The 26,210-nt window shown below is 49.3% G+C and overlaps 8 protein-coding genes across 8 annotated transcripts; 3 read left to right on the top strand and 5 right to left on the bottom strand.

Moving 5' to 3' along the window:
* Positions 1-408: 408 nt before the first annotated feature.
* Positions 409-1,422, top strand: N7458_005763 (SDR family oxidoreductase; the record flags this gene model as incomplete). Its single annotated transcript, XM_056909145.1, has 5 exons — positions 409-484; positions 536-594; positions 662-1,036; positions 1,092-1,289; positions 1,339-1,422. 5 exons carry the CDS (start codon positions 409-411, stop codon positions 1,420-1,422), a joined length of 792 nt encoding a protein of 263 aa, XP_056767763.1.
* A 96-nt stretch (positions 1,423-1,518) lies between these two features.
* Positions 1,519-3,772, bottom strand: N7458_005762 (lactose regulatory protein lac9 and GAL4-like protein; the record flags this gene model as incomplete). The annotated part of the gene is made up of 3 exons (XM_056909144.1): positions 1,519-2,358; positions 2,412-3,715; positions 3,751-3,772. 3 exons carry the CDS (start codon positions 3,770-3,772, stop codon positions 1,519-1,521), a joined length of 2,166 nt encoding a protein of 721 aa, XP_056767762.1.
* Positions 3,773-4,130: 358 nt separating this feature from the next.
* Positions 4,131-5,519, bottom strand: N7458_005761 (uncharacterized protein; the record flags this gene model as incomplete). Its single annotated transcript, XM_056909143.1, has 4 exons — positions 4,131-4,410; positions 4,470-4,665; positions 4,735-5,341; positions 5,394-5,519. Coding segments are annotated over 4 exons (1,209 nt in total), but the record flags the coding sequence as incomplete, so codon positions are not given.
* Positions 5,520-6,961: 1,442 nt separating this feature from the next.
* Positions 6,962-8,138, bottom strand: N7458_005760 (Gfo/Idh/MocA family protein; the record flags this gene model as incomplete). Its single annotated transcript, XM_056909142.1, has 3 exons — positions 6,962-7,690; positions 7,752-8,036; positions 8,097-8,138. The coding sequence occupies 3 exons, from the start codon at positions 8,136-8,138 to the stop codon at positions 6,962-6,964; spliced, it is 1,056 nt and encodes a 351-aa protein (XP_056767760.1).
* A 3,450-nt stretch (positions 8,139-11,588) lies between these two features.
* N7458_005759 (uncharacterized protein) lies at positions 11,589-12,044 on the bottom strand (the record flags this gene model as incomplete). The annotated part of the gene is made up of 1 exon (XM_056909141.1): positions 11,589-12,044. One exon carries the CDS (start codon positions 12,042-12,044, stop codon positions 11,589-11,591), a length of 456 nt encoding a protein of 151 aa, XP_056767759.1.
* Positions 12,045-13,107: 1,063 nt separating this feature from the next.
* On the top strand, positions 13,108-14,531 carry N7458_005758 (NAD(P)-dependent alcohol dehydrogenase; the record flags this gene model as incomplete). Its single annotated transcript, XM_056909140.1, has 7 exons — positions 13,108-13,113; positions 13,165-13,293; positions 13,358-13,365; positions 13,418-13,440; positions 13,499-13,557; positions 13,626-14,243; positions 14,295-14,531. 7 exons carry the CDS (start codon positions 13,108-13,110, stop codon positions 14,529-14,531), a joined length of 1,080 nt encoding a protein of 359 aa, XP_056767758.1.
* Positions 14,532-14,843: 312 nt separating this feature from the next.
* N7458_005757 (putative GTPase activating protein (Evi5)) lies at positions 14,844-17,770 on the bottom strand (the record flags this gene model as incomplete). Its single annotated transcript, XM_056909139.1, has 4 exons — positions 14,844-16,209; positions 16,275-16,631; positions 16,688-17,298; positions 17,390-17,770. The coding sequence occupies 4 exons, from the start codon at positions 17,768-17,770 to the stop codon at positions 14,844-14,846; spliced, it is 2,715 nt and encodes a 904-aa protein (XP_056767757.1).
* Positions 17,771-20,503: 2,733 nt separating this feature from the next.
* On the top strand, positions 20,504-25,770 carry N7458_005756 (DNA topoisomerase 2; the record flags this gene model as incomplete). Its single annotated transcript, XM_056909138.1, has 3 exons — positions 20,504-20,590; positions 20,651-20,977; positions 21,043-25,770. 3 exons carry the CDS (start codon positions 20,504-20,506, stop codon positions 25,768-25,770), a joined length of 5,142 nt encoding a protein of 1,713 aa, XP_056767756.1.
* Between the last annotated feature and the right edge of the window lie 440 nt (positions 25,771-26,210).

Here is a 26,210-nt window from a genome sequence, read left to right as displayed (position 1 = left end):
CATAGACTAAGATTATCGCCCGTGGAGCATTTGTGGTTTGGCGATTATCTTGCGTGGGTTACCAGGCCCAGTTTTGTCGATAGAAACCCACCGTGTCCATACAGCATTGCCTGTCGACGATACTTGGAGCATAGAGCGGGGCTCATTGTTCCAAGTTTCAATTCAATTCTGGCGTCATGCCACAAAGGCAGGTGTATTCTCCTCCGTGAGCGCGGGCCACTGATGTCCGCCCGGGCGAATGTGTCCGATCGGAGATGGGCCGATTTATGCGGGGTTGGATCACAGTCCTCCGTTATAGCTGTGAAACTTTGTACAGGCAAGTCACTCTGATAGTCGACAGTATATTTATTCTCTAAGATATAGATATTAGCTTACAATCATCTCTGTCAATAGCTCTCCCCTTTCACCATGGTTCTCGCTCAGCCTCAAAACCAACATGTTATGAAGGCATTTGACCTCACAGGCAAAGTTGCCATCGTGACAGGTACTGGTTTTTGCTGGAACTGGCAATAAACATAGCTAATAAAAATTACAGGCGGTGCTCGTGGAATAGGACTTGAAGTGTCGAGAGGCCTGGCGGAAGCCGGTGCTAGTGTAGGTCGTCCTGGTTTCTCATTCGATTTGATATACAGATCTCGAATGCTAATGACAATCTATCTAGGTTGCCCTGATTTATAACTCTTCGAAAACAGCAGAAGCAACAGCTGCCGAAATTGCGTCTGCGAACAATGTACGAGCAGCTGCCTATCAGGCCAACGTCACAAACCAGTCAGAGATTGAGGCCGTGATCCAACAGATCGCAAAGGATTTTGGAAAGCTCGATATCTTGGTTGCGAATTCTGGAATTGCATCGTGCGTTGCTGCTGAGGACTATACACCCGATCAATGGAGTGAGATCATGAAGGTAAACCTTGATGGCGCTTTCTACTCCGCACAGGCTGCGGGACGAGTCTTCAAGCAACAAGGACATGGCAACGTGATATTCACTGCATCTGTGAGCGCGACACTAGTTAACGTGCCTCAGAAACAAACAGCAGTAAGCAAAGTTGAAGCCCTTGATATTAGGCATCCAGGATACTGAAATATTGCAGTACAACGCATCCAAGGCCGGTGTTGTTCAGATGGCCAAGTGCTTGTCGGTTGAATGGGTAGACTTCTGCCGTGTTAACTGCATCTCCCCTGGCTTCATCGCCACTGAAATTTTGGACATTCATCCTGAGGAATGGCGGACAAAGTGGCTCAGCATGATTCCTGCCCAGCGCATGGCACAAACTTATGAGTTGAAAGGGGTAAGGCCGCATACTCAATTATGCAGTCAGAGCTAACTCGTATTCCTAGGCCTACGTATACTGCGCATCTGATGCTTCAAGCTACATGACGGGTGCTAATATAGTCATTGATGGGGGTTATACCTTGCCATAGATTGGTCAGACAGAAATCCATAGACTTGTCTCCGTATTTCTCTTGAAAAATTGAACTAATTGACACACCTTTTGTCAAATATCTCCACAAAGGCATTCACTCGACTCCAGGTAGTTGGTTCATAAAATCCAGAATAGTCGACTCCTGTAGAACTGAATCCACTCCGTCTAATTGCGTCATTTCCAACGTGGGCCACATCAAAGGATACAAATTCGCAAGCTGTGTCTGTGGTGACTCTTCGGTAGGTTGGCCCCATTCATCAACAGAAGGGTCAAGATATGCTCCACAGAGGGACTGTACTTTTTCCAAGCAACGGAGTGCAGTCGGATTAAGCTGAGCCATGGACTCCAGAATAGGCATCGCTTGACATATTTGTTCACGCCAGCTCATAGCGAGAGCAGCCTGGGGATCGTTTCGCAGACAAATTACTGGAATCAGAATTGCCTGGAATAGGAAGTAGAGCCCATACCAGCAAGCCATCATTGTCTTTGGTTCCTGAGTCCAGAATGTTGATATTAAATCCAAGGACTCTTGGGCGGCGTTCAGACAACGCTTTATGGCCAAGTCGACATGTTCGTCTTTATCTTGAGCTCCCAAGGCCCAGCCGGGCCGGGCCATCAGTCGTCCAACTAGGAACGGACGATACATGAGAATGCGAAAGTTTCGGTATCTCCATCGCAGAATTGAATGGCACAGACGAAACCTTGTTTCCTGGATCACATTCTCACCAAAGAATGGAGGAAGTGACACAAGCCAGTGGCCGATCAGTGTGTCATCGAGCTCGATCATCTCCGATGCCGAAGGAAACGGTGATGAGATGAGTTTTGTGTATATTGGGCTGGTGGCCGTGTGAAATGCTGCCTGTGCACGCAGATGTGTATAGACCGTGGTTTCATTCGCTGACTGTGGGATATGCTTTGTCCCTGAGGTTATGTCCTGAGAAATCGTTAGCAACGTGTTGACCAACACTGAGGCACCATGCTCCTTACAAGATCATGCACATTCATGGGAAGCTCCACATCGATTCCCTCGTCTGGGAAATCTAGAGGTCGCGAGAACGTAATTATAGCACCGACGTCGAAAATGTAAAGACAATGCCACACCCTTCTTCGCATTTCTGTCGTGAATAGGCTAGCATCCCAGGTCGGAAACTCTTTGTGAAGCCCAATGCCCATAGCAATGCGTCGCGCCAATCCCATGTAATTGTATCCTGAATTTGGTTTGTTCCGTTTCTGCATATAATTTGAGATCAGGGTCAATGCCTGCACTAGGATTAAGTTGCCAGTCTCGAGCATATCGATGGTCAGTCGCGCTTTTGCCGCTTTGAAAAGGCCGAGGTCCACATCTGTCGGTTGGGTAGAGGCAGTAAAAGCCCCTGTGGCTGCTACTACAAATAGTAACACTTGCCAGTATTGTCCATTCGGTCGTGGAATGACCTCCATGAACTGGGCACGGAATGTGGCTTCATGGACAATTGGATATGATCGATGATAGAGGGAGAAGTATGCCTCAACAAATGGCTCTAGTTGACCAAGTGAAGTCAAGGCAAAAGGGACACTAGTGGGAGGCTGAGTGGTCGTTCGCGCAATATGATCTGCATGGCCTGATGTCTCAGTTGGCCTGTTATCAGTTAATCGTAGGAGTGCAGCGCCAGACGCAGCTCCTTGAGAAATGTTAGTATCCGCGGCCAGCAGAGACGAAAGCCACCTACCGAGATATCCACCCTCATTCAAGCTGCTAGTCAAGCTGGCCATGCCGTCGACAAATCTATCTCCATCTGCATTGCCAGTTCGCTCATCCCATTCGAAGTTACTGGTAGATGGTGGTGTTTCCAGAGATATGCCGGACGGACCAAGGGAACGACCTTCGAGATTACTCGAAGTTCGTTGTCGTCGGATATTTTGTGGAACAAAAGTGTGTTGTCTCTGTGGTCGGGATAGGCTTTCACTGGTCTCAATTCGGTCTTGGTCTTGCTGCATAAGAACAGAGTGTCTCTGGTCGTGTATAAAGTCGGTACTTGTTTGTAGTCGGCACGACCCAGGGCCATTGTCAGAACGATTCGCATGGCCTCCATGTATTGGCTCTCCAAAGTTCACGCTGTTGTTGTCTGTTCCTGGCAACACTTGCCTCAGTAGCTCCTTAGCCTGTCTAAGCTCATTCTCCACCTCGTTAAGGTAACGTCGAGTGAGCGGTGCTTTAGCTAGCTTTTCGTAAAGACATTGGCGTTGGAATTTACGGCACAAAAAGCATGCCGGCATAATTCGATCGCACTTTTGGAGGAAGATCAGTACTCCTGTATCGTCACATATTTAACTTCAAAGCGCTCACCCTGGACTTCCTGCGACGACATTCTTTGCATGCTTGCTCGGCTTGGGGGCGCTGAGTATTATTCTGTGTATCAACGCTCGGGCTTGGCATAGGTGATACTAAGTCTGACATTATTATTTGTATATCGCAGTCAATTCAGATTAGTGCGTAGCGGAGTCGCAGGAGCGGGGGTTGGGGACCGTCTCTCATTTTCAACAGCGGGTTCGGAGATTGTCCGATCTATGCCTAACACTTCAGGCATAAAGCATCTAAGCAACTACCGTAAGACAAGTTTGAGCGAAATGCTATCAAGTTATGGAAAGAAAATGCTTCAAGAAGTATTGAATGAAGGCCAGAAATACTTCGCCATGCTGGAGTTGCTCATAGCTTTCGTGTATAGTTCATATTTCCGCGCTATCTACCATATTCCACCGCCGTTGCACATCTTCATATTGCTTTCTCATCGGCCACGCTCGTATATTGTTGGTTATGTTGATGATTCCAAGAAGCGCCTCCCTTTCTTCTGGATTCGTAAAGTATTCACCATATAATGTGATTGCAATTACTGCATTGACCAAGGCAGGTTGGATTCGGAGATGGCACAGGGCTATTCCGCAGATGTCCAGGACCAAGGACCGGACCCGTGCCTCTGCTTTTCGATGAGTGACTCGGTTCGCTCCACTGGAAAGAATTTTGGTTTAGCTTGTAGCATTAAAAGACTTTTAATTATGAAAACTTACTCGAGACGAGGGTTTTCTGCAGTCAAGATCATTTGCGCAAGTAAAAAGTGCTGAACTGCAGTCACTTGAACGTCAAAACTGTACCACACCGTTGGAAATATCCTTCCTTTTGTTGGTTCTGCCTTTATACTGAGAATCGGTTTCAATTCCCCGGAAGAATCGCGGAGGAGCTGATTCTCTTGGGCCTTGAGTCGAGCTAACATAGATTTGGGTCAGCGCCTCAAGGAGAAAATGTCAACAATGTTCGATAGATAGTAATACTCACCCCACTCCTCGGCTGACTTACTACCCCAGCGCCATGTGGAAACTTGTCCTGAAAACGTAATCATCGTGTTTGCTATGGAAGCATTGAGCCAGCGATCGACATCAAATCGTAGATGAGGAACGGCTTCCCTTGTAAAAGCAAAGTAGATCTCCTGCCGAACAGTAATCCAGTAGGTGGCAGTGGCAAGGGAAGAGTCAAGCGGGGATGCGCTCATAGAGTCAATGATCGTGTGGGTAATTGCAAGAAAGTTCACGGCTCCATGTTGCACGGACTGAATTTCACTCTCTTCCATCTCTTCTTCCATTTCTTCACACTGCCGTAAGATGACCGTCGCTGCCATAATATTCTCTTGATGTGAAGGGTCCTGAATGTTGGGGAACTCGATGAGATCCGGTATACACTTGAGCATGTACTCCAGTGCACTGGATTTGTTCAGATTAGGAAGTGGCTGCCCCTGATACACGATTCCATTAGCAGTTTTGTACTGTGGCAGCCGGCAAAGATGGCGCGCCGATACGGCGAACACGGCGTTTTGAAGAGTCGCACAATGCTGTGCTCGACGAGGTACAACGAGTTGGAAATGCCGACGCTCGTCACAATGGTCAAACTGAACTCACGTCAATTTCATCGCTGAACGTCGCTATAAGTTTGCTTCTTACCCATGGTGATAATTCTTCAATAAAATATCGGAGCAGACAAGCTTCTTGCAGGGCTTCCCTTGGTGCTGGTGCAAGATCATTGCGTGAAGAGGAAGAGGGGGAAGCCACATCGTGAGTTGTTGCAGTACTGCTTCTCGTCAAAGTTTGATAGTTAGAATGGCCTATATGACCATACCCTGAGGTCTCTAGATACCTGGCTGCAGATTCAGAACCAGGAGAAAATTCTATCTCATGAATACTTGTTGGTGGCGTTGCATTCGATGTCAAAACCAGTCTCGAGGGGCTGTTAGGTGAGTGGCCATTGACTCTATCCGAGTCGTGGAACTGATAGGTCTCTTGTGAAGCTTCTCCATTTTCAATTTGATCATTCCCAATGGGGTACGACTTGAGAGGAGACAAAGAATCGATCACTGCCTGGTTCTCGAAGATACGTGCTTCAGAAGCACCTCGAGAGTCTCCAGCAGCCCAAGGTGCTGACACCTGGTCGGAAGGAGAAGTATCCGGTGCTGACTTTTTCTTCGTTGGTCTCCAGTTTCTTGGTTTGCTGTTCACCCACACCTGGCCACCTGAGAAGTTTGCGTCCAAGTTGGCCGTGGAGCCATGTCGAAAGACTGCTTTCCTCTGTACGGGCTTGCAATCAAGCCCCTTTCTGTCACAGCGCTTGCAAACTGGCTTTCGCTTATCACCTATCGGCCATATGAGTGATACATATAAATGAAATATTTATTGCATGAACAATGCTGGAATGAGATTCTTACATTTTTGGTGGCTCGCTATTACACGTTTAATCAGCAACGCCTTCGAACTCGTGCAGGGTGTTACTAGCTTACCTCGGCAGTTCAAGCAGGGGCCTTTAGCAAATGAGGAGACTGACGACATGTTCAGTTTCGAGTATGTTTCTGTTGCAAGTCACCCATATTGAGTATCTAATCACTTGACGATAGGATACCTCGCAAGGGGCGGCGTTGCCTCCCTTATAGGGTAAAATGCGGGGATGAGGACCCCGCATCCATCGAAATTACCAGTTTGGGGAAGTGACCCCGCATTCCGGTTTGCCTTCAAACAATCAGCGTTTAAGCGGAGCTGCATTACATAGCCAAACGAACGGATTCTTGTGCATTTATTTCAAGTTATTGATTCGATGAGGATCGTAGCTTTCACATTTAAATTGTGCTTTTACAACTTTGGGGTGCGATTATGAACGGTGAAGATTTAAACATACGTTAGAAATGGACCTAGACTTAGGGACCCTTTTGGTATATGAGAGGAAGCCGTTTGTGGATAGACACTCCCATGTTCTCATCGCACTCAGAATACCATCTTGCTATGTATTTACATTAAGACTTCAATTTCCTATCAAGCTCCATATTTCTTAAACATCCACAACCCTGGATTCTCATCATAGCGTAGCCAAAATCTGGATTACTGCAATATCGGGACAAACTTTAAAATAAGAAATATTTATTTCGCCACTTGAAACTGAATCCATATCTCTAATATCTGGGGATTCTATGCTGTTACCTCTGAGTCGTCTTTCCTAGAACTAGATTCGAAGAATAAACACGAACCTAGTTCAACCGTTCGCCACTCTCATTGAATCGAACAACCTCGCCCGAAAGAAGAGCATGCTGCAAGGCCTGTCCAATTTTCATCACCTTAATTCCAGTCTCAAGCTTCACAGGGACATCCTTATCCTTAAGAATGGCTTCCATGAATTCATTGGCCTCCAGGGCAAATGCATCTTCAAATCTTTGCCAGTACTCTGGCTGTACCTCGTGGCGGATACCCAGCTTATCGGCAAGAACAACATTGTTTTGCTTAGGAATAACATTCACCATCACCTTACCATGGGTGCCAGTAATCTCGGTGCAGACGTCGTGGCCGTGGGCCTGCGTGCGGGAACAGTAGAAATAAGCGATCTTTCCACCCCAAAACTCAACGATGCCAACGGCATTGTCCACATCAGAGAGTTCCTTGAGCTCTGGGTGATGCTGAAGTGTACCTGCGGCCCAGCAAGCCTTAGGAACAGGGCTGCCGAGATACCACAGAGATAGATCGATGTCGTGGATGGCACAGTCGACAAAGATACCGCCATTCCGCGTCGCATATCGGACAAAGAATCCAGTCTCATCACGTAGGTCGCAAGTGTTCGATCGAACCATAAAGGGAGATCCGATAGCATTCTGATCATAGATTTTATGGCCTGCGTCCCTGTACGAAGCATCAAAGCGGCGAGAGAAGCCCGCCATGACCTTTACTGAAGGGTTCTGCTTAGCAGCATCGACAACAGATTGAGCCTATTCCCTATTTGTCAGTCCTTCAATAACTCAATATGGGATTGGATAGTGAAGCTCATACCTCTACAAGGTCGGTACTCAACGGCTTCTCACAGAGCACATGGACTCCCTTCGCAATAGCCGCCAATGACTGGCTCGCATGAACATCGGTGCTTGTGGAAATCCACACAGCCTGCAAGCCGCGGTGGGCTAGCATCTCATCATAGTTGCTATAAACAGCAATTCCAAACTCTCTGTATTCTTCATTCTCCTGGGCCCATTTGATCTCCTGAGGGTCTGTGCTGCACACGGCCACAACTTTAGCTCGTGGGACACGATACAAGAGGGTATGAACATGTCGCTTGCCCTATTCAATGTCAATAAAAAAATTTATTTTGGTGCTGTCGAGCAGAGAAAACAAACATACCATACGCCCAAGACCGACAACAGCAATCTGCAGAGGGTTCATATTGAGCTCGTTTAGTGAGAAATGAGACCAGATGAAGTATTTTTGCTTTGGATCTTGGTAAGTGCCTTTGGAAAATCAAAGATTGATCTTTTTTATCATTCTGAAGAAACTTGAAGGCTTTTATATGTTCCCATCCGCTATTATCAACGATTGTCGAGCGATGAAAACCGAAATCGCCGCTTCCTGCCTTTTTAGGCGATAACTCGTCTGGAAGCTAACCCCGCATCACTTAGTCATGTAGACTCACGTACACATTCTCCTGTCTCCTTCGCTCTACTTTACTCTGAAATGAACAGCATTAAGAGAAATTGCGCATTTCTTGTCAGTCTTAGAAGGACCCCGTTGATCACCATCTGTCTGAGCGTCCGCAGTTCTCGCGTTGGAGTAATTTTCTCCGCCGTAGAAAATTAATCCGTCCTTAGTAAAGTATTTATGTCGCCAAATTCATCTTTAAGCCCTATCTCGATGCCCACGCCAGCATTGCATAATCCAGCCGAGCCGGGACAATTACCCTTGGAGGCCAATTCCAGGTTGCCCGAAGGTACTCAATGTAATCGCTGCAATGGAGATCATTGCACCCTTCGAACCATAAAAGTAACCTCATTATTGGCGAGATGGGTGTCCTTGTCTTAGCCCCGTGGAGGGTGGAGGAAGCGCTTACTGCATATCGCTCACCCAGTGCGCACTTTAGGTTGACTATTTCCTCTCCTGCTTCTTATGGTTATCGACTAAACTTTGCCAAGCGCCTTGAAATTTGTCTCACGGCCTCCATTAGAATTATTTGTCAGCAAATCTGCGATTTCTAATAAATTGTGACCGTAAACACCTTCTGGGCGGTGAGTTTGGAAAAACTAGACAGGACCCTCCAAGGAAGAGATGGAGAGTCTCTGGCAACAGAAGGGTGAGAGCTAATACCCTTCGGCATTTCAGCTAACATGATCAAGAACCAGCTCTGACAACATGACTCCATGGCTCCCAGCCTCGAAGCTCTATCTCAATTGTAATGTGTATGGAGTAGATACCCCTGCTTCCATCACATTTCAGATGACCAAGGAATACAAAAACAACAAGCCTTCGATTGGAAATGTTTGCAGAAAGTACAGCGATTTGGAAGTATCCTCGCGCTCCAGACCTGACTAGATCAGAGAAAAAATCGTGACATGGCCAATGATAGAAGCCCTTTGCAATCTGCTGCAAGAATATCACATACCAGCCCTAGATCACTCCTCTCAAGCTTCCCGGTCACTTTGCATCGCAACCTCAATCTTACTTTTCTTCCTTTGATTCTTCCTTTGACGCTGCCCATAACAACAGGTGACTACAGCAACTACGATTATAACAGCACTGGATATCCCAAGACCAATACCTAGCTTAACGCTACTGGACAATCCATGGGAGATTTGGTTCCCTAATATTGGGACTGGCGTAAGCGGTGCAGGAGGAAGGGATGGAGATGCCGTGCCAGAGTTAGACATAGGTGATCCGGTAGGCTCGCCTACGCTAGGTGGAGCATGTGTGAATGTCAAGGTAGAGAAAATTGAGATCACGACGGAGCTGATGATTTGCGACGCGTTATTGTTCACGGCAGAACAACCATTAGAGGTGCTTTTTGAGGAAGATTATCAGCCTACACGTTGAGCCCTGAACATACTGTGCTAGGGGGGATGAGGGCTCACTTCGTTCTGGCAATACTGGACAAGGGCGATTTTGTTCGCAGCATCACCTATCTGTACAGAATTCTTGGCATATTTATACTGCTCAATAGTAAGAGCGAAAACTGGCACGGCCAGAAGAAAGCCGAGGGCAGCGATTATGAGATTGGAAATTATCGGTCAGTCTGTTTCCTCTTTGTCTACAGACCCAGCAACCGTGATTTGGTGAGACACGATTCTCTTGTTGTCTTTTGGGTCGGTGACACTATTCAGCCCCGGATTTGGCTGGCTAGTTCGTTTTGATGGAGGGGTAGGTATACCGTCCGGCACTCCAGCGTTCTTGACTGCCATCTCTCAGAACTGAACCATCGAAATTTACGGCGTACCTCTTGTGAGCAGACAGTAATGATATTGGAACCCTTTCCCTGCTGCCGGCAACAGAAGATAATGCTGCCAGGGAAGTAATTTTTTGGTCTTATCAAAGCGCTCTATAAACTTATAGTGTCTTAGCTACACCGAGAGACAATTAAAAAGTTCTTGGAAACCAAGTCCAGCCTACTAGTTACTTTTTGATATAGGGGTAATGGAGTATCGTAAGTGGCATGATCTAGATCTCTTAAGTAATACCAATAAAGAGGTTAAAGAACGTATCTAGGAAATTTGGTCAATGGTTCGTCCCAATGAACCAGCGACCCTCTCCAGGATCCTCCTTTGGTGTTGAACAATTGATGAGTAATGAAACACTAAGCCTAAGGTAGTTAGCGCATTTTTATTCAAGCCAATACGCGACTGCATATGGCAGACCGCCTTAGGAACTGGGATACGCCCCACCGATGTTATCCTAATGCGGAAGGATTTCATGAGGTCATAAGCATAAGCCGGTCTGCCACATACAAGCTCCTATTGGCTTCAATGATATTGCGCTAACCATAGCCACTTTAGATGTGGTGAAGGACTCTCTCTCTCTAATAATATCACTTATAAGAACGAGCTTTCCATGAGAGAGTCTTGGAGGGAGCCATATCTCCTGAACAAATAGTGGTTAAACTTGAAAGGATTAGAAGTGTAGGGTTATGAAGGAGGGGGCAAGGCTTGTCTCTTAACGAACGGGAAAGCCATAGCGCCGCAAGTTGCGGTCACAAGTATAACAAGAGAGAGAAGCATTCCGCTTGAGTTGCCAGATATCGAGCTGGTAGCAGTGCTATTAACTATAGTTCTTTTGCCGCCAGACGTACCGGAACCTATTATATAATGTAGTCTTCTAATGGTCGGTATGGATTTCTCGAACAATACTCTAACATGTTCACGAGAATATCCAGAAAATCTTGGTTTATGGTTCTAATGAACTAGTGATCGCCTCTAAGGAATGTTTCTCCTCGGATGTTGGACGATTGATGAGTAATTAACTACTACATTCAAAGCGTGCGATATATTCTTCCGGAGGGAAAGATACAAACCCGCACCAGGTACCATTGCGCCAGGTCCTCAGCTTAGTGTGACCAGCCTAATGAATAACCTGCGCTAATGTCTTGGCAGTAGCAAGAGGAGTGTTTCAGTATGTACCGGTCAAGGCAATTTTTAGAATCACTGTATATGTCCTTATCTCGTTACATGGAATAGTCGATATCAATATCTAGCCCCACCAATGGAATCACCAGATGACTGAATTGCTGAATAAATCCCTTGATTTAGATACAATCTTAATTGACACAAAGACCCAAGTTGTAAGATCAAAGACAAGCTGATAAGTTGATAATCCGTAACCCGATGTCTTCACTACATCTTGTGATTCCGACACCTATGCTGGTGGACGGATTATAAAGTTGTCCGGGTTAGTAGTGAAGTAGTCATCGTTGGGATCAGCAAGGTTGTTCAGATCAACAAACGCAGCTGTTGCAGTCGGGTCCAGCGGCTGTTGAAAATTGGTGTTCCCATAACCTAAGCTGTCTGTGACCAATGTGGTGCTGGGAACATTACTATAACAAGGTGGAGATCTCGGAACCTGAAGCAGCCGGACCTTATAGGTAGCGGTAGGCGTGGCACCCTGTAGTACAATAGCTGCAACGAGTTTGCCTGAAGCTGGCTTTACAAGGTTGACAAATCCGAAGGGATCAGTCTCAGGAGAAATGAGAGCGCCACCGCAATCCCGGTTTGTGCGTGTGATGGTAAGCTTCTTCGCGGGTATGGCGGCCGCGGTGACTGTCGTCCCCGTAATAGCCAACCACAAAGCCAACGTCTTTCCCAGTTGCTTCATGATAAGATTGGGACGGAAGGATTATTGTTAAAATTGGATGTCGACTTGCTACGTATGATATATGCAATAGAGGAGGGCGGAGCCGTTTATATCTCCAGCGGTTGGATGACACCGCCACCGATGTCATGAACTTCATGGAATCGAGACCTCTTGTTCCCTGGAATGACTACCTGTGAAAGTTCTTATACGTATGTGGTCTGACGATTGCAGGGTCTAGAACCAGCCACATATATGTGCCACTATGACCCTCAACACGGGGAATTCGGCTGACATGTTGTATCAGAGGCTAAAACACTCTTTACATTCCTTCGCACATAATTATAGTACAGTATGTCTCGAAATTGTTGACACCCTAGGCTCATTCTCGGAATTGGCTTGACTAATACACACTGAGCAAATCCGTGCTTCCCCTCCCTCCTCCGGCCAAGGCCTGACCGCGGAAAACTTATTGAAGCCGCACTAAATCGAGGGGCAAGACAAAATGCTTTGGCATGGGCCAGTAACTGTTGCCTGAAATTACATGCATCGTTTTTTATTCTTTGATTCTTGAACGATAAACCTCCAAAGGCATCAGTATTATATGGCGGCTTGATATTGCGGCCCTCGGTTTAGTGCGGCTTCTTCAATAAGATTTTACGCTAAGGTATTAGGGGTAGGGCCAAGGAAGAGTTGCTCAGTGCGTATTGATCAAGCCAATTCCGAGAATGAGTGTAGGCCCATTCATTCCAGTGACATGAGATTAACCTACAGTAGATGTGTCCCACCTTTCCTATTGTGTTTGTATTTAATATGTGGGTAACTCTCGGGTTCCAGTATGGTACCTCGAACACTCTGTTACACCGCCATGGGACGGACGTCTGACGGCGGGTACTCTCCACTCCGCATTGTGACTGTCAACGGGGTGGTGTCGCCGTGCAACGGACGACCCAGTCCGGGTGCAGAGAATCCAGCGGGGCATAGCTATGATGGAAGTACAAGAGAAGCTCGAGATGATACTTAAATCCTACGTGTTTCACCTTGGACACGATCGATCTCTTGTCAAGAACAGCGACCGTAAGACAGAATGGGTGTATGTATACGCAAAGCCCTAACTTAAAGTCCCACGCTAAGTGCATTGCAGGAAATGAACCGTTCATTCGTGTTGCGTGCGGTTAAGGATGTGGCTATTGAGGATCGCGCGGCGCCAAAGCTCAAGGACCTTTGGGATGTCATTGTGCAAGTGGCGCAGACTGGTATCTGCGGCAGTGATGTTAGTCGTCTGCTTTACCCTTCTATATCCAGAAAATTCGGCTAATATGAAGTATAACGAATAGGTCCACTAGTATGTCCTCAATTATAGCTCACGCTAATCCTGAGACTAACTTGACCATCAGCTGGCAGAAGGGTCGCATCGGAGGTAAGCACAGCGTCTCGAAACATCTTCCAAACTCAGGGCTCATCCCTCTCCCAACCAGATTTCATCCTAAACTCACCCATTGTCCTCGGCCACGAAAGCTCCGGTACTGTGATCGAAGTAGGCTCAGCCGTGGAAAACCTCAAGCCAGGCGACCGAGTCGCCATCGAACCAGGCGTACCATGCAGACAGTACGTCCCATCTTCACCAATTTCAACCCCACCACAGCGCTAACAACAGACCAAGCTGCAACTACTGCCGCAGCGGCTCCTACAATCTCTGCCCCGATACCGTTTTCGCCGCGACACCCCCCTCACGACGGCACACTATCCAAATACTATCTCACCCAAGCCGACTACTGCTATCCACTACCCGCACACATGAACCTTGAAGAAGGCGCGCTCGTGGAACCAGTCGCTGTCGCAGTCCAAATCACCAAGGTCGGTGACGTGAAGCCCAACCAGACGGTTGTCGTCTTCGGCTGCGGACCGATTGGATTGCTCTGCCAGGCTGTTAGTAAGGCATACGCGGCGAAGAAGGTGATTGGGGTGGATATCAGTCAGTCTCGAGCGGAGTTTGCGCGAACGTTCGGCGCAGATGACGTATTCGTGCCTCCTGCGAGACCTGAGGGTGTGAATGATAGTGCTTGGAGTGAAGAGGTGGCGAGGATAATGAAGGAGAAGTTCGACCTGGGTGAGGGACCTGATGTGGTTCTCGAAGCTACTGGGGCCCAGGCTTGTATACAGACTGGTATACATTTGGTGCGAAAGGGTGGCACTTATGTGCAGGCGGGTATGGGTCGCGAAGTGAGTCGGAGACTACCATAATGCTGGGGGGAGATACTGATTTCCTGGCAGAATGTCGATTTCCCCATCACGACTGTTTGTATTAGGGATATTCATGTTCGAGGATCCATTCGCTATACAGCGGGATGTTACCCAACTGCGGTTGACCTGATCGCAAGTGGTAAGATCGATGTGAAGCGCTTGATCACTAATCGGTTCAAGTTCGAGCAAGCTGAAGAGGCCTTTGATCTGGTTCGGCAAGGAAAGGAGAGTGTTATCAAGGTTATTATCGAGGGTGTTTCTTCGTGATTGTTTTGCGAATGGCTCTGCCATATTCCAGTGTACAAAGATTAGCTAAAGTATTGCGCAAACATGAAAAGAATCAAGCTTGGAATTAATAGCAGCCTCACAGTAGAAAGGTAACGTGCAATTCTCTCCTCGGTTTCGGGAGGGGGATATCATCTATGTACAAGCTAGTAACAGACAGGAAAGAAGAACCCTTCAGCTCAGAACAAATTTTGACACGAAATCTAAACAAGATTAATTGCACATCAAGATGGCTGACAACTTTCTGCCACATGTCATGAAGTCACAAGTTACAGAAGTGGCACCTCGTGCCTCTCATGACGGGGACTCATTATTTGCGGGCGGAGCTCGTCGGCCCCATCCGCTGAAGAAACCACCACCGCCTGCGCCAACATTACTGGAAGTTCCAGGGGTTCTGACAGGCTCGGTGGCGGACTGGGAGATGCTAGCTTGAGAAGGCGAATAGCCGAGGAAGGAATGGCGGTTCTCGAGGTTGGCGCCCTGCTGAGAATGGGTTTTACTGATCATCTTTCGCAATGCATCCAATTTGCCCTTCACTTCCTCGAGCTCCTGCTTGGCAACGGCTTCGGCAGTCTTGGCGTTGACCAACTCCAGCAGGAGAGAATCTTCAGCGGCAGGCTTGTTGTTCTCGGTGGCCAGCACGGTCTGAAGACCCAAGCTGCTTGAGCGCTTGTTGAAGGTCGGGGTCTTATGCGAATTGGTCCGGACCAGTCTCAGTTCACGGAGCCCGCCAGTGGGGGAAGCCGACTCGGAATCAGCGGATGCGGAGGCAGCCTCGGGCGGGGGTGTTGATTCGGGCATCTTGAGTGCACGCAGTTCCTTGTTCAGACGCTCCAGTCGCTGGCGGTCGCGGTATCCATCTTGGATTCGGCTGCGAGCTTCGCGCAACTGCTCTTTGAGTGAGGCATTCTCCTTCTCAAAGTCATCCATGCGCCGTGTCAGGTCTAGACCACGGCTGGCTTCCAACTCGTGCATTTCCTTCCATCGAGTCATATCATCGTAAAGCTGCTGTTTGGTTTGGGAGATTGAGCCTTCCTTGGGTTCACTGGTTGCAAAGCGAGCTTGCGCTTTTGCGATCAGTTCTTGGGGCTGTGATTCGACAGGCTGCTCTTGGATGTGCTTGAGCATATCCTTTACCAAGGACTGTTCTTCTTCGCGTTCCTCCCGTTCCTGTTGTAGTTCACGTGTCAAATCAGCTTGTTGACGTTGGAGGTCGCTCAGTGCCATCAACAGATCCTCGATCTGCGTGTGTAGATCACGGTCTTTGTGGTGCGCCGACATATTGGATTTGCGTGACTTCTGATCACTGTTAACCGTCGCTGATAGCTCAGTTGGGGCTGTACTCGCGTCAGATGCTGACTCCACAGAATTCAAGGTCGAAGTCAAGCTCTGTTTAGATGTAGAGCGACGAATGGTGCTAGCGGGACGCGATGGACTTGTGTTTGGGTTGAGAGATTTGACAGAATTGTGAGAACTGGATCCCGCCCAAAGTCGACCGAGGAACCGAGATGCAGCTGCTTGCATCTGAGGAAAGGAAATTCCAGTGGGTACACCCTGGGACTGGTTGTAGCTGACTTCGAGGGCCTGGAGACTCTCGTTGGTGACGAGGGAAGTCAGAGAAACAAAGTCATTGACAAGGTCATCGGCATTGAAAGCGTATCTGGGCAACGACGTCAGTGTGTTATCGCGATATGGCGCGGGGGTTATCGATAAGGAGATACGCACGTGTCCCACAAGCTGCGTGACAGCAGTAACTGCATGACATCCTCAAACTCGGTGCAGGCCAAAATGCGTTTCTCATTGCGCTGCATCAGAGACAGTGCAACTCGCATCAGGGTTTCACAGGCACCCTCAAGGAAAATTACGTCGTAAATTCGAAGAAGCATTGGCAATGGGCAGGCCACTGCGAAGAACGACAAGAACCACTGAGACACATACACTGGCTCAACATTCAACAACTCCAGGTGTTGGAAAAGCTCGGGGCGATGCCTTGCCAGGAGGTTTTGGAACTGGTAGACATGAAGGTGAAGGCCTGACAGATCTGGGAGATAGCAGGTCCGAAGGTTATAATGCTCCATCAGTCTAGTCAGTTCTGTTAGTATTTGATGCATAAACTCTCTTTCTGCGCGAGATCTTACCGGACAAGCACACAGAAAGCCTCTGCATCGGACATATGCATCAATAACGGCCCAACGACAAAGCCAAGACCCTGGCAGTAGCCAATCTTGGCATCATACAAACTAAAACACCTCAAAACTCGAGCCAGCATTTGCTGGCCCTCGCCATTAGGATCTCGGAACATCTCAACATTAGGAAAACTGCGACCGATATCCTTGCCAATCAGACCATCGTAGGGACTGCTTTCGCCAGACAATCGCTGGAACTCCTCTATCAGGGTTGGATCACGAGCACCGGCCAAGCTAGGCCAAACCACGCCTCTGAGCGGCGGAGGAACACCCTGTTGGATCTTATTAGACGTCAAAGTAGGCAGTCGCTGAGCTGTCTGCGGGTAATCTGCCACCAGGGCGGCCCAAAATTCTAGCTCGGTCATCGGAGGGGGTTGGAGTTGCGAGTAACGCAGCTCCGACCGCGGAGGTTCATTAATCAATTTCTTGATCTGGACGAGCGACTGCGAACGAGATTGTCGCTGGTGCCGCTGGATGCGAGGGGTATTGGATAACCCCGACTTGGGGTTGGTAGCGAGTGCATTGTTCTCTTGCTCCAGGCGAGCGAGCAGTAGAGCCGTTGACTAGATCACGAGCAAATTGTCAATCTCACATTCCACGGGCTACACCGCACGGTCCATGAGGGGGAAGAATGCGCTTGGCCTGTCAACCTACATCGTCCGATCCCTCTCCACGCGGCTCCTGCTCCTCTGTTCGATCCAGATTCTCCCAATCTACTTCGCTATCCTCTTCTCCTGGCTGCTCGGCGTTCACATGTCTGGGGTCTGCTGAGGTTGGGGTCGGAGGCTCGTCGACGGGAATGGGGGTCGTCCTTGCGGCATCTAGCAGGGCCATGGGCCCAAATGACTCGGTCTTGCTCTTGATGGCTTCCGACTCCTGGGTCGCCAGGACAGGTGTCGGAGGGATGTCGAGAGTACGCCAGTCCGGTTGCGTGTGCTCTGAATTGGACTGGATATCGGAAAGGGAGACAGTCACCATGGAGTCGTGGTTGGGGGCGTGTGGCACACCCGGCGACGCGGGTTCGAAGTTGTCCATCTTGCTGCAAGTGAATCAAGACTACCCTTTGCGGTATGATCAAGTAGTCACCGAGGACCAGGCAATTAGACTCTGGAAAGCGGGTGACGGAGAGTTGTGTAATTATTCAAGACCAGCTTCATCTCTGAGCGGCAAACGAGATCAGCACTGGCGCCGTGGCGACGAGGGGAACCCAGGAACGAAACGCACCTGGAGGTGATCCAGCACCATCAAGGACCGCAACTATGGTTTTTGTCGCAAACTGGCTGCAGCGAAAAAGGCGAAAAGGCTGGCGAAGAAGAAAAAGGGAGCGAGTTTCAGGAGTGGAATATCCACAACTCTTTCGCTAGCCCCCTTTAGTGTTTTCCCCTCCAGGAGGTCTCGGCCCCCCGTCGATCGCTCATACACCGACTGTCTGATGGGCATTCAGCACCATCAATAAGGGCTTATTATTTAATATTGGAAAGGCTAGTCCTTTTCAATTCTTGGCATGTCCATGAAGGAAAAGCAGAGGGGTTGTTATCATTATTGTTGTCATTCTTGCGATGTGAATTCTCCCAAGGTGGGCGGTTAGTCCCCTATTTACCAAGTTCCTCCGCGCCTCGCGACCCTCCCGATCGCCGTGCCAGAGAACAAGTGCGATCCCGCCGACCAGAAAAAAGTACGGAGTACGTAGAACTGCCCGGGTTCGTGATTTCATTACGGCCTTCTTTCCAGGAGTCCACTATGTATGAAGTAGATGAGACTGTTTGATTCGTTAGGAGTACGGAGTCCAGCACATACAATAGTCGGGGCTTCGAAATTACTGATTCCTGCAGGTACCACAGCCTTTTCCTTCCGATTTTCTAATTGGAAGGATCCCTGAACGGGATGGCTGTATTTGTGGTATCTTGAATACAGAAAGATCTACTTTGGTAATCTATTTGAACGTCCATTGGACTATTTCTGTATATAAATCAATCATTGGTCAACTTCCGAGGGGGAGGTTGTGAAACTCCGTTACGAACCCCCCCTTGACAGCCCAGTTTCATCTTTGGGCGCAGAGAGGGGGAGAAAAGGATGGCAAACCTATCAAGGAGTCCAAGTCCCTCTTACGAGTATAATCTGTACGTGGAATCAACCCTATGGATTCTCCGTTTCCTATCAGGAAGTGTGGCCAATTTTCCTGCTACCATCACGACACAATTCCCTGTCAATCTCTCGAGGTCGCACCTGCCTCGGTGGAGATCACCGTTGGTCCATGCGGTCCGTCACCGGGTATAACCTCCGAAGACGTTAGAGGTTGACTCAAAAATGGATCTTCTTGAACGACTGTCTCAATCAATCTTGTGGTTCTGTTACAAGGACAGAGGTCGAGGTCCTTTACTTGGTGACCCAAGTCTACTCTCTCGTACTCTTGCAGATATATGTTGACCAGCGCCATTATCTATTCCATAGTTATACACATATACTAACACCCAAAGCTCGCTCCAGCTCGTCCTCCCTTTTCAGAGCGGAGGGTCACCTAGGAGAAACTGTCCCATAAAATCATTACTGGGGGGGAATACAGTCGGTCATCCTAGTTTGCACCGTTGCAGCGCAAAAAAACATGCAAGGGCGAAGGGTACCTAATCATAGAACTCTCGGCTGTACCTGCATGGCGCTATTACAAGCCTACCTGCCGTGGCAATATATCTATCTCTGTGCACGCATGAAATGCGATAGGCGCACCCCGGCGGAATCAGGCTTCTAGGGACATAAGAAGAAACGTTCTGATATCAAAATACGAAGCGGAGGGCTGTATCTAAAATAGATGCTGATCGCATGCTCTCTTTGTATATGGCTTCTTGACCTCCTACCACCTCGGCCAGGTAGGTGAGCAGATGGCAGGATAGATGAGGTCTTTGAAAAAAGCACCTAATAGTCGTTTAACATTGACCAGATTCACTCAAGTTGACAACTCAGATCTCATCTGCTTCGTTGCCATCCGCTGCTGTCTCTCTGGTGTGATGATCTCCCCCATGAAGTCTAACACTCGAGAGCCACGACGGGTATGCCTGGTAGCTAGATAAAGCTTCCATTAACTCATGCACAAGGTGGGCCAATCGACCAAAGGGGCGAGTATCTGTGCTTATTGGCGGACAATGACGGGGATCAAAGAGATCGAAGAGTGACTTGACGCGAATCTAATTTTATCTTACCATCTCCATTGATTTTGTTACTAGAGTCAAGACCCCGCTGTCAATCTCTTTGTCACACCAAGATCACATTGGCGTACGGCTGTTCAAAGGAACGGCGTGTTTACTTCGACCACTGTAGCTGTGTCTATGGAGGCCATCCAGGCCTTGCGCCTAACTTCCTTCTAAATGTCGTGGTAAGGATCATGATAGAGGTCTGGTTAAATTCTCTTATGTTTTATGCTACGCTGTTTTTTTGGTGACGCGCTTCTCTGGTGGTTTGTTTAGAAATTGCCTGTTTGGGTCACGCGCGGGGCAGGCGGTGAGGAAGAATGATGATCCGAGTGGCCACATCGGTCACCGCCCGACTAAGCGCTGGCAGTCGCGTTTCATGCAAAACAAAGAATCAAAGAACTCGTCCTCTCCTTTAGCAATTCCTTTCCAGCATCGCCATGCTGGCTCTCTAATCCATTCATCACCCTCTTTAATCTTCTTACAGACTTCGTGGGCTTTATTGACCCGATCATTCCCTCGTTTGCAGGCCTGAATCCGATCCTTTCGGTTTTTCAGCGCCACCTCCTCGACACTCGACCTCGCCATGGACGACTCAATCATGGACGATGATTCCATCTTTAACATCAGCGATGATGACAACTCAGACTTTGTGCCTGAGAAGCCGGCTGCGGTCAGTCCAACTCATGTGGTGAGACCAGGGTGCCAAGTTACTGACTTCTTCGCATTACAGAAAACCAAGGCAAAGGCTGCTCCTAAGAAGGCTGCTACCAAACCCGCAGCTAAAAAAGCGCAGACTACACTGAAGGGCAAGGGCAAGACTGCCGCGGCAAAGAAAAAGGCCAAGGCTGACAGCGAAGACGAAATGTCCGACGTTCACATGTCCGACGACGATGCCGACTCCCTGCTCTCTCAGACTCCTCCCAAGGCGAAGAAGGCTGCTGCGACCAAGAGGGCCGGCTCGAAGCCTCTCGCTGATGTGGAGAACGAGTCATTCGGGGGAGATGCCACCTCCGAGACCCCTAAGCAGAAAGGCGGCGCGTCAGAGAAGTACCAGAAAGTGAGCTGCGCGCGCAATGGTATCATATTATGAGACTTGTTTGCTAATAGTTTACGATTTGCTAGCTTACACAACTCGAACACATTACCAAACGTCCTGATACATACATCGGCTCAGTCGAACGTACGACCCAACAGATGTGGGTCTACAACTCTGAATCCGAATCCATGGAGTTCCGCATGGTATCCTACGTCCCCGGTCTCTACAAGATCTTCGACGAAATTGTTGTCAACGCCGCCGATAATAAGCAGAACGACAAGAACATGAACGAAATTCGAGTGACAATCAATCGGGAGGCGGGCGAGATCAGCGTCTGGAACAACGGACGTGGTATCCCCATTGAAATCCACTCCAAAGAGCAAATCTACGTCCCCGAACTTATCTTTGGTCACCTTTTGACCTCGTCCAACTATGACGATGCGCAGCTGAAGGTGACTGGTGGTCGTAACGGTTTCGGTGCCAAGCTCTGCAACGTGTTCTCCACTGAATTCTCCATTGAGACTCAAGATTCGCGCCAGAAGAAGAGGTACAGACAGACATGGACGGAAAACATGACCAAGATGGGCAAAGCAAAGATCACGGAGGCCAAGGGTGATGACTACACCAAAGTCACATTCAAGCCTGATTTTGCCAAATTTGGTATGGAGAGCATTGACGATGACTTCGAGGCCCTCGTGAAACGCCGTATCTACGACTTGGCAGGTACAGCAAGCGTTGCAGTCAAACTGAATGGCACTCGTGTCCCCGTTCGCAATTTCCGCAAGTACATGGAGATGTACACCAAGGCTATCCGCAAGGAGCGTGGTGATGAGGGCCCTGCCCCCAAGGATGAGATCATCACCTGCAGTCCCGATCCCAGGTGGGAAATTGGTTTTGCTGTCTCAGATGGTGCTTTCCAGCAAGTCTCGTTCGTCAACTCCATCGCCACCACTTCTGGTGGTACTCACGTCAACTACATTGCGGACCAGATCTGTAATCGCCTGGCGGACCAGGTGAAGAAGAAGAACAAGACCGGTGCTACCTTGAAGCCGGCTCAGATTCGGAACCACATCTTCATCTTTGTGAACGCTCTCATTGTCAACCCATCTTTCAACTCCCAGACGAAGGAGCAGTTGACCACGAAGCAGAGTCAGTTTGGTAGCAAGTGTGTTCTCGAGGAAGACTTCTACAAGAAAGTCCTCAAGACCGATGTAATGTCTAATATCCTGCACTTTGCCGCCCAAAAGGCAGACCAAATCCTCAAGAAGGGTGATACCGGTCGCCGTACTCGCATGAACAACCCCAAGCTGGTTGAAGCCAACAAGGCTGGTACCCGGGAGGGTCATCACTGCACCCTGATTCTGACTGAGGGTGACTCCGCCAAGGGTTTGGCCATGGCGGGACGTGCAGTCGTTGGACCCGATCTTTTCGGAGTGTTTCCTCTCCGTGGAAAGCTGCTCAATGTCCGCGATGCTTCGTTCGATCAGATCTCCAAGAATCAGGAGATCCAGAACATCAAGAACTTTATCGGATTGCAGCACAAGAAGGAGTACACCGAAACGAAGGGTCTCCGATATGGCCATCTCATGATCATGACCGATCAGGATCATGACGGTAGTCACATCAAGGGTCTGCTCATCAACTTCCTCCAGGCGCAGTTCCCCAGCTTGCTCAAGATTCCCGAGTTCCTGATCGAGTTCATCACTCCCATCATCAAGGTCTGGAAGGGTGACCCCAAGAACCCGACCAAATCGCGGTCCTTCTTCACAATGCCTGAATATGAGGCGTGGAAAGAAGAACACAGGGATGAACGCGGATGGGACCACAAGTACTACAAGGGTCTGGGAACTAGCTCCACCGAGGATGCCCAGATCTACTTCCGTGATCTCGATCGCCACCTCAAAGAGTTCCATACCATGCAGGATGACGAGGCAGCCCTTATCGAGCTGGCTTTCTCGAAGAAGAAGGCCGACGAGCGAAAGGAGTGGCTGCGTCAATTCAAGCCCGGCACATACCTTGACCACTCTATGGCCAAGATTTCCTACACAGATTTCATCAACAAGGAGCTGATTCTGTTCAGTATGGCTGATAACCAGCGTTCTATCCCATCCATGGTCGATGGTTTGAAGCCTGGTCAGCGCAAGGTCTTGTACACTTGCTTCCGCCGTAACTTGAAGAAGGATATGAAGGTTGTCGAGCTTGCAGGTCTTGTTTCCGGAATGACTGCCTACCAGCACGGTGATACCTCGCTTCAGCAAACCATTGTCGGTTTGGCTCAGACTTTCGTCGGCTCCAACAACATCAACTGTCTTGAACCCAGCGGTAACTTCGGTAGTCGACTCCAAGGTGGTGGTGACTGTGCCAGTGCTCGTTACATTTACACTCGGTTGTCACCCTTTGCCCGGAGGGTTTTCCACCAAGCTGATGAGCCTCTGCTGGCCTACAACGAGGATGATGGCAAGAAGATTGAGCCTGAGACCTATATGCCTGTGGTGCCCATGATTTTGATCAATGGTGCTGATGGTATTGGAACTGGTTGGAGTTCTTCTATTCCTAACTACAACCCGGAAGATATTGTGGCCAACTTGAAGCGTTTGATGGCTGGCCAGGAGACTGTTCCTATGGAACCCTGGTTCCGTGGGTTCACTGGCGAGGTTGTCAACATGGGCGGCGATCGCTTCAAATTCAGCGGTATCATCAAAGAGACTGGGGATAAGGAGGTTGAGATCACCGAGTTACCTATCCGTACCTGGACTCAGGACTTCAAGGACAAGCTGGAGGATATTATCAAGGCTGAGAAGGTCCCCTCCTTCATCAAGGATTACAGGGACTACAACACCCACAGCAAGGTCCATTTCGTGATCCAGCTTGATGAGAAGAACATGAAGGCCACCTCATCGGAGAGCTGGGAGGAGAAGTTCAAGCTTTCCAAGACAATCGCTACGTCCAACTTGGTTGCGTTCGATCCTGAGGGACGTATTACAAAGTACGCCACTGTTGATGACATCCTCAAGGAGTTTTTCACTGTGCGCCTTAAGTACTACGAGCGACGCAAGCAGCACCAGCTCGGAGAGCTTCAGAAGGAACTTGAGAAGTTGAGCAACCAAGCTCGCTTCATCATGATGATCATTGAGGGAACCCTCGTCATCTCCAAGAAGAAGAAGTCCGTTCTGGTCCTCGAGCTCAAGGAGAAGGGTTTCAAGCCGATTGCCAAGGTCGCAGATGCCGCCAAGCTGGGCGAGGATGAACCTGCCATGGAAGACACCGAGGAGGTCGACGACAAGGATGTCGAAGTCCTGTCCAGCTCCTACGATTACCTCCTCGGCATGCCCATGTGGTCGCTTACTCAAGAGCGTGTCGAGAGACTCCGTCGCCAGATTGGTGACCGTGAGATGGAGGTTGACGATCTAATCAAGTTGTCCAAGGAGGATATCTGGAAGAAGGATCTGGAGGAGTTCATCAACGAGTGGCGCTTCCAGCTCGAGGACGAGGAGCGTCGTCTGCGCAAGATGCAGAACATGGGTCGCCGGGCATCATCTAAGCTCATGACCGGCGGAGGTCGTGGCGCCGCGGCCGCACGCAAGCGTAAGGCTGCGGCTGGAGACGATCCCGATGATGCAGACTTTGCAGCACCAAAGCCAAAGAAGACGGCTGCAGCCAAGAAGAAGGAACAGCCTGTCAACAGCCTGGCTAACTTCCTCAACAAGACAACGGCCAAGGAGCCTACGCCAGGCGCTGACGGCGCTGCCGATTCCGATTCCGACTTTGACTTTGATATGGAAATCCTTCCTAAGAAGAATCGAGGAGCGGCAAAGCCAAAGGCCAAGACCAAGGCAGAGGACGATGATTTCGATCTTGAAGAAGTCCCCGCGGTCAACTCTTCGCGTGCGTCAGTACAGCCCGCCGCCGATCCTATGGATCTCGACGATGATGAACTCGCTGCGAAGCCGAAGCCGAAGCCGGCAGCGAAGCGTGGACCCAAGGCCAAAGCGAAACCTGCCGATGACGATTCCGGTGATGAGTTCCTGGAGATCGCGCGTGCGACGGCACCTTCCAAGCAGGCCGCCCCGCCCGGTCGCGCTCGCAAACCAGTCAAGTATACCGCACTCAGTGACTCCGATAGCGACAATGGAGACGATCTTCTGGGCGACGTGAGCCAGATGGTCAAGGGTATTGGCGGCGATGATTCGAACACTCGGCCTCTCATTTCTGAGCGCTCTCGTGCCGGCAGCAGTGCCAGCCTGATGGCTCCGAGCAAGTCCAAGGTCAGCGAGTTTGACGCGGACGAGACAGACTACAGCAAGCTGATCCCACAGAACTCTCCGCGTCGCTCGATTCTGGTCAAGCCCAAGGATGTCTCTAGAATTGAAGACGATGACGATGAGGAAGAGGAGGATGAGGCACCTGCCAAGCCCGCGCCGAAGGCCAAGGCTGCAGTCAAAGCCAAGCCTGCTACCAAGACTGCGGCAGCTGCAGCTCTTAAGGCTCGTGGTCGTTCAAAGAAGGATGCCGCGCCTGCACTCTCTCCCGCCGCAAAGGGATATGCCTCTAAGCTAGCCAAGACCAAGGCCCCTAGCAAGAAGGCTGCAGACGACGACTTCTCCGAGGACGATATCGACGCCATGGCCAACGACATTCTGGATTCCCCAGCTGGCAAGATGGACGCCTCGGATGACGAGCCCGCCCCTCGACGTGCGGCAGCTAGCCGTCCCGCTCGCCGCACCGCTGCGGCGACCAAGAAGAGCTACGTGGTCGAGGAAGAGAGTGATGAGGAGGAATCTGCTGATGATTTTGAGGAAGATGAGAGTGATTAGATGGTACCTCATCGGGCGTCGCGGTGCATTGTTTTGCATTGTTTCCCCTTAACGGAGATTTGATGTTGGTTTCCCTTTTTTTTTTTCATTTTCTTGGATTCTGATCTCTTTATCCCCTTGTGTTTTTAGTTTGCATTTTTTTTTGTCGTGGTCAGGCAGAGCCGACTAGTTTTACATGACGTGAATTTGAATATTCTTCATTTCCAATCAAGTACAGTACCTAGAATCTTAAGATTTAGTGGATACCTGAGCCTGCTGCTCGTTAACTCACCTGCCTGCACGCTCGGAATATGATGGCCTTCGTAAATGGCTCGTTGAGATGAGCTGTAGTCGTATGCTTCCGTATAAAATGATCGAAATCTAACAAGGTCGGGTTCTTCATTGACAAACAGCTTGAAATTCAACTGGCTACTTGAACAGAAACGACCAAAAAGTACACT

Source organism: Penicillium daleae (assembly GCF_028827525.1).
Source record: "Penicillium daleae strain IBT 16125 chromosome Unknown utg000005l_segment0_segment0, whole genome shotgun sequence".
Taxonomy (NCBI): domain Eukaryota; kingdom Fungi; phylum Ascomycota; class Eurotiomycetes; order Eurotiales; family Aspergillaceae; genus Penicillium; species Penicillium daleae.
This window is presented reverse-complemented; position numbering and strand designations above follow the sequence as displayed.